The sequence below is a fragment of the Otolemur garnettii genome, unplaced genomic scaffold (genome assembly GCF_000181295.1).
Source record: "Otolemur garnettii isolate 467f Iridium unplaced genomic scaffold, OtoGar3 scaffold00076, whole genome shotgun sequence".
In the NCBI taxonomy this organism is placed as follows: Eukaryota; Metazoa; Chordata; class Mammalia; order Primates; family Galagidae; genus Otolemur; species Otolemur garnettii.
Window position 1 is genome coordinate 9,526,451 of NW_003852471.1, and position 6,716 is coordinate 9,533,166.

The window sequence follows — 6,716 nt, forward strand, 5'->3', positions numbered from 1 at the left end:
AAAAAAAAAGTGATGTACACAGCCATCATAATTGTTAAAATACATACTCCCAGGTTTTGAACACCAAACATGTGATGCAGTAAGCCTGGGAGTGGATCTGAAGTCTACATTTCTAACCCAGGAATCCCCTAGTAATTCTGATGGCGGTGATCTTGGCCTCACATTCTCAAAGACACTGACATACAAATACCTAAGGTGGTGTACAACAGACACTTCATGAGTGGTATTTGCATTGAATGGCTTCTTCGGGGAGAATAATATTATCTTTGTTTCAATAAGTCATGGTTTGTTTGGGCTTCTCCCCTAATAAGAGATGGAGTCAGTATCCACTTAGTACAGCAAACTGACCTGAAGGTTAAGTCATTCACTATTTTGTGCAAAACTGTGTGTAATAATAGCTGTAAACAATTTCATTATTGGCTCAAGAAAATATTTTTAAAAGACTACAGTTAAATGTATCAAATCTTTCTTTTATATTCTATGCTTTACGTTCATGTTTATATATTCTATTCTATTTCCAGTATTAGAAAAATATACCTTACTTTCTTTTTTCACTTGTTTTTTTTCTTTTTGCAGTTTTTGGCCAGGGCTGGGTTTGAACCCACCACATCTGGTATATGGAGCCAGCACCCTACTCCTTTGAGCCACAGGCGCTGCCCTCACTTGTTTTTTTAATTACATTTAATTTATGATACTTTAGGAATTTATTTTGTGTAGTGTAGCACAGAGCTGTAATGTTGACATTTGTGAAATAAGCACCTGTCTCAGTCGCACATTTGAAATATTTCACATTTTTCACATGGATTTTAATTATGGCCTTTATAATATAGTCTATATGTGACATTTACTTGCTTTTATAAATGATTTTTTCAGTTCCACTGATTTCCTATTCTCAGACACATTCTGGACTGTTTTATTTTTTAAGCTTTGTTTACACGGCTTATTACTTGATATTCTAAGTCTCCAATCATTGTTTTTCCCTTACAGAATTTCTTTGCTATTCTTATCTGTTTTCTTCTAATTAAATTCACAAAGATCTTAATAAGTCCTAAAATATAGTTTGGGCATTTTATCTGTAATTGAATTTAGCATCAGATAATTTCTTTTATAATTGTGCATCTACTTTTTTAGGAATATATTGTGTCTACCCAAAAATAAGTTCAACTTTTCTTCCGTCAGACACTAAAGTGTTCTTCACATAGTTTACCCATTTATTGTTGAATTTATTCCTAAGTATTCATATTTAGTATAAGTGGATATTTTTACTCAAGCCATTTATCACTTTTTATTGGTGTATTAATATAAAATTAAGCTATTTGTATATATCCCTTTGTAACTAATGTATTTGTTGAAATATTAAATTTTTAATACTTTTTGAGTTAATTCTCACAGTCTTCTCAAATATGCCATCGAATATGATAATGTTTATCTCTACCTGATGGTAATTTTTCTTTGTGGATTATAATCATACTTTCATTTCCTGCCCTCTTGCATAGGACAATAGTACAGCAGTAATGTTATGTTTTAGGGTAAGAGTAGGCACTATTTATTTTCGTGCTATTAGAGTTTCAGCTTTTAATAGATTTACTATTTATTTAAAGATTTTTTACAATGTTTTTTAATTTCAGAATATTATGGGAGTACAAAAGTTTTAGTTGCATAGTTTGCTTTTATAAACTTCTAGTTAAGTCAAAGATAGAAGTGTCTACTTCTCCCAGAAAGTATGCATTGTACCCATTAGGTGTAAATTTACCCATCCCGCCTCCCGTCTTTCTCCTGCTTAATTTCCAGTGAGATTTTACTTCCATATGTGCACATAGGTGTTGAGCAATTAGTTTGGGATTGAGCACATGTAGTGTTTGTTTTCCATTCTTGCACGACTGTGCTCAGAAGGATGTTCTCCAGATCCATATGAAGTTGTTGTAAAGACACTAGATCACTATTTTTTGTAATGGCTGAGTAGTGCTCTATGGTGTACATATGCCACATTTTATTATATACTGGTGGGCACTGGGTTGCTTCAACATCTTTGTGCTCCTGGCTAGATTGTGCTACTATAGACATTCAAGTGCAAGGGTCCTTGTGATAGAGTATTTTTTTCCTTTGGGTAAATACTCAATAATGCAATTTTTGGGTCAAATGGTACGTCTACTTTAAATTCTTTGAGGAATCTCTATACTGCGTTCCATAGAGGTTGTACTAGCTGACTGTCCCACCAGCAGCGTGTAAGAGTTCCTTTCTCTCTGCATCCACCAGCATCTGTTGTTTTAGGACTTTTTGATAGGTGCCATTCTCATTGGAGTTAGGTGGTATCTCATTATGGTTTTGATTTGTATTTCCCTGATAATTAGAGATGGTGAGCATGTTTTTATATTTTTATTGGCCATTAGTCTATCTTCTTTAGAAGAGCTTTTGTTCATGTCATTTGCCCACTTTTTAATGGAGTTACTTGATTTTTTCTTGCTAATTTGCTTGAGTTGTTTTTAGATTCTGGCAATTAGCCCTTCATCAATGGATGGCATGTGGATATTTCCTCCCATTCTGTAGGTTGCTCTATTAGTTGTTTCCTTGGCTATGCAGAGGCTTGTTAATTTAATCATGTCTCATTTGTTTATTTTAGTTGTCCTTTAGGGTCTTCATAAGTTCTTTGCCCAGGCTGATATCTGTAAGAATGTTTCCTGCCTCTTCTTCTAGAATTCTTCTGTCTCATGCCTCTGTTATCCATTGTGAATTAATTTTTGTGAGTGGTGACTGGTGTAGTTCTAGTTTCAGTCTTCTACATGTGGCTATCCAGTTTTCCCAGCACAATTTATTGAAGGGAAATTCTTTCCCCTAATGTATACTTCTATTTTCTTTGTCAAAGATCAGATGGCAATATGAAGCCTGACAATTAAGTTCATGAACTTACTACTATGTCCTTACATTGGCAGCACTGTACAATTAACTTGATAAGGTTTCATAACCATGGTACATTAGAGCCTCATAGCTATGTTCATGTCAACCAGTGGTGGTGTCTTGCTGCGTGCTGTTCATTATTGTTGTTGCATGATTTTTGTCTGCCATCACAAGAATATCAGAACTTGAATTAGAACAACAAACATTAAATTTCTTATTAAACTCGGCAAGAGTAGAAGGGAAATAAGAGATTTATAGTCCAAGTTTATGGAGATAATGCCATGAAGAAAACGGCAATGTGCAAATGAATTAAAAGTTTTTCTGAGAGGAGAGAAAGCATCACAGATGAAGAGAGGTCGGGGTGGCCAATAACAAGCAGAACTAAGGAAAACATTGCAAAAATTCATCAACATGTGTATCAAAATCATCAGCTGACAGTGAGAATAGCAGACCAAGTAAACATCAAAAGAGAAACAGTTAGGAAAATCTCAACTGAAAATCTTGACATGAGAAAGGTGTGTGCAAAAATGGTCATGAAGAAGCTCATAGATGAACAAAAACAAAGGAGAGTTGAAGTTTGCCAAGACCTTTTGGAGAGGCAAGATGATGTTTTGGGCCATATTATCACTGGCAATGAAATGGGTGTATCAATACAATCCTGAAACAAAGTGTCACCATGCACAGTGGAAGTCAGCCAATCCTCCACTACCAAAAATGTTCCCTCAGTCCAAATCAAGAGTTAAAACAATGTTACTTACCTTTTCTGATACCAGAGGAATTGTTCATTATGGATCTGTACCAAATGGACAAACAGTTGACCAAGTTTACTATTTGGAAACCCTAAGAAGTCTACATGAAAAAGACAAACACTACCTGAACTTTTTGTCAACAACTCACGGCTCCTGCATCACAACAATGAACCAGCTCACACAGCACTGTCTGTGAGGGAGAGTTTAGTCAATAAACACATAACTGTATTGGAACACCTCCCCCTACTCACCTGACCTGGCCCCCAGTGACTTTTTCCTTTACCCAAAGATAAAGGAAACATTGATAGGAAGACATTCTGCTGACATTTCGAACATCAAAGGTAATAGGACGATACCTCTGATGGTCATTCAAGAAAAATAGTTCCAAAATTGTTTTGAAGGGTGGATGAGATGCTGGCATCTGTGCATAGTTGCCCATGGGGAGTACTTCAAAAATGACGGTAGTAATATTCAGCAATGAAGTATGTACCATTTTTTCTAGAGTGAGTTTGCAAACTTGATTGTCAGACCTCATATGAAGATGGTTTCATATCTGGGTTCTCTGTTTAGACTCATAGGTCTGTCTATTTTTGTGCCAATACCATGCTGTTTTGGTTACTATAGCCTCATAGTATAGCTTGAAGTCTGGTAAACTGGTGCCTCCTGCTTTGTTCTTCTTGGGTAAAGTGGCTATTTGACATTTTTTCTGGTCCCATTTGAAGAGTAGAATTATTCTGTCCAGATCTGCAAAAAAATGTTGTTGCTATATGATGGGGATTGTATTAAATCTGTAAATCACTCTGGGTAGGATAGACATTTTAACTATGTTATTTTTCTAATCTATGAGTATGGTATGTTTTTAAACTTGTTACTTCCTCTGCAATTTTCTTCCTCGGTGTATCATAGTTCTCTCTGCAGTGGTCTTTCATCTCCTTGGTTAAATATATTTCTCAGTATTTTATTTTCTTTTTTTGCAATTGTGAAAGTTATTGAGTCTTTGATTTGGTTCTCATCTTGACTATTGCTGGTATGTGTGAATGCTACAGATTTGTGTGCATTAATTTTGTAACCTGAGACTCTGCTGAATTCATTTATCCATTCCAGGAATCTCTTAGAATCTTTGGTGTTTTCTAGGTATAAGGTCCCATCATCAGCAAAGAGCAGTAGTTTAGCCTCTTCTTTTGCTGACAATATTTGAAGATTTTGTTTTTCTTCCTGGTTTACCAGGAGATAGATAATATGTAGATAGCTGTTTTTGATCTTGTCAAATGTATTTCTGACATCTGTTGAAAGATCATTTAAAATGTTTATAAAGCCTCATTTGTGAGATGTATTATCCTAATAACCTTTCTAATACTGAAACAATGTTACTTTTCCTTAATTGGGCTATGCTATCATTTTAATATAAACCAAATAACATTTGGATTTATTTATTAGTTCTGTCTATTTTTTGAAGTCATTAAGTTCTATTTTTATATTTAATAATATTCTAAATAAACTTCATTAAGATGTTGAGGACTTTTTTAAAGTAAATTTGGGACTTAGGATATGAGTGATTACTGAGGGGAAAAAATGATTACCAAGAGATACTATAAATGATCCAGGATAAGGTTATACTCCTAAATGTTAACAGAGTTATTTTGTTCCTCATTGCAATGCCCACCAGGGAAATTCCTTCTAAGTCCAACTGCAAGATATCCATAGGCCACGCTTAACAACAAATTAACTCAGAAGTACATGGGACAGAAAATGTAGCTTGTTATCAGGGCAACATTGGTAATTTGCCTTTAATGTGAGTTGTTCTTGCAGCATTCATTTAAAATGTGGGTCATGTTGAAGGAAATAAGACCTATAATGGGTGAAGGCAATGCCTGCCTGGCTTCCAGCCTGGTAACCCTAAGGAGTCAATAGCTCTTATAACAAAACCAAAAGCATGACTTTCAGGGTCTTCGGAAGGAATGGGGCAAAAAGCAAGAATCACTAAACTTAGAAAAACTCAAAGACATGGCTTCCTTTCATGTGTTTTGTTGTTGTTGTTGTTGTTGTTGTTGTTCCAGTCCAAATGACATCACTACTCAGGGATCATTTTCCCACAAGCAGTGTTGCCTAGAAATGTAATTAACATTCCATTTTTCTTCATGTTTCCAGAAGAACAGAGCTATAGATAAACCAAAATGTAAATTCTCATTCAAAATAGGAGTTTACCTAGAAATATACAGTTAGCTCTATATCTGCAGGTTCTGCATCCATGGACTAATCATGGTTCAAAAATATTTCAAAAAGAATAAAAAATAATACAAAAATAAAAAGTAATGCAAATAAGAAACAATATTGTATAACAACTGTTTATGTACCATTTATATTGTATTAGGCATTATAAGTAATCCAGAGATGATTTAAGTATACTGGAGAATGTGTGTAGGTTATTTACAAATCTACACCATCGTATATAAAGGATTTGAACTTCCCTGGATTTTGGTATAAGTGGGAATTCTGGAACCAAACCTGCATAGATGCCAAGGAAAGACTATATGTTCTGTTATTTTTTTGCACAATTAAATATATGCCAATGTAATGTTTCTTATGTTTAAAATTAACCTGAAATCCTTCCTTTTCTTGTTCCTCACATTTTCACAGGTAAAATATGGAAATTATGCTTTTGTATGGGATGCAGCTGTTTTGGAATATGTGGCTATCAATGATCCAGATTGTTCCTTTTACACCATTGGGAACACTGTTGCCGATCGAGGATATGGAATTGCATTGCAACACGGCAGTCCTTACAGAGATGTTTTTTCACAAAGGTAAGATTTTTGTAAGCCCCAAATAAGGAGAGAAAATTTAGTCAAAGAAAATCTACTTGGTTACCTAATTTGGTTTATTGCATTTTGTTTACCTTGTTAGGGGAAGTATAATTAAACATAAAAAGGAAGTTTTGACTGGGTTGTTCAATAAGACATCCTTTTCAAAAACATGGACTGAAGTATAAGGTATCCCATAAATACAGGGGAAATACTGGTACATGTAACTGGATTTGCTCTCAAAACAAATTGTGACATGAGAAAACATTTT

At 34.6% G+C, this 6,716-nt stretch overlaps 1 protein-coding gene across 1 annotated transcript in view; it reads left to right on the top strand.

Moving 5' to 3' along the window:
* The window catches only part of GRID2 (glutamate ionotropic receptor delta type subunit 2), a gene marked incomplete at its 3' end in the record, with an annotated part of 1,213,016 nt that extends 1,206,568 nt beyond the window's left edge, over positions 1-6,448 (top strand). Inside the window, exon 14 of the mRNA XM_012807815.1 lies at positions 6,282-6,448. Within this exon, the coding sequence (XP_012663269.1) occupies positions 6,282-6,448 (167 nt within the window). The remainder of the gene's footprint in view (positions 1-6,281) is intronic.
* Between the last annotated feature and the right edge of the window lie 268 nt (positions 6,449-6,716).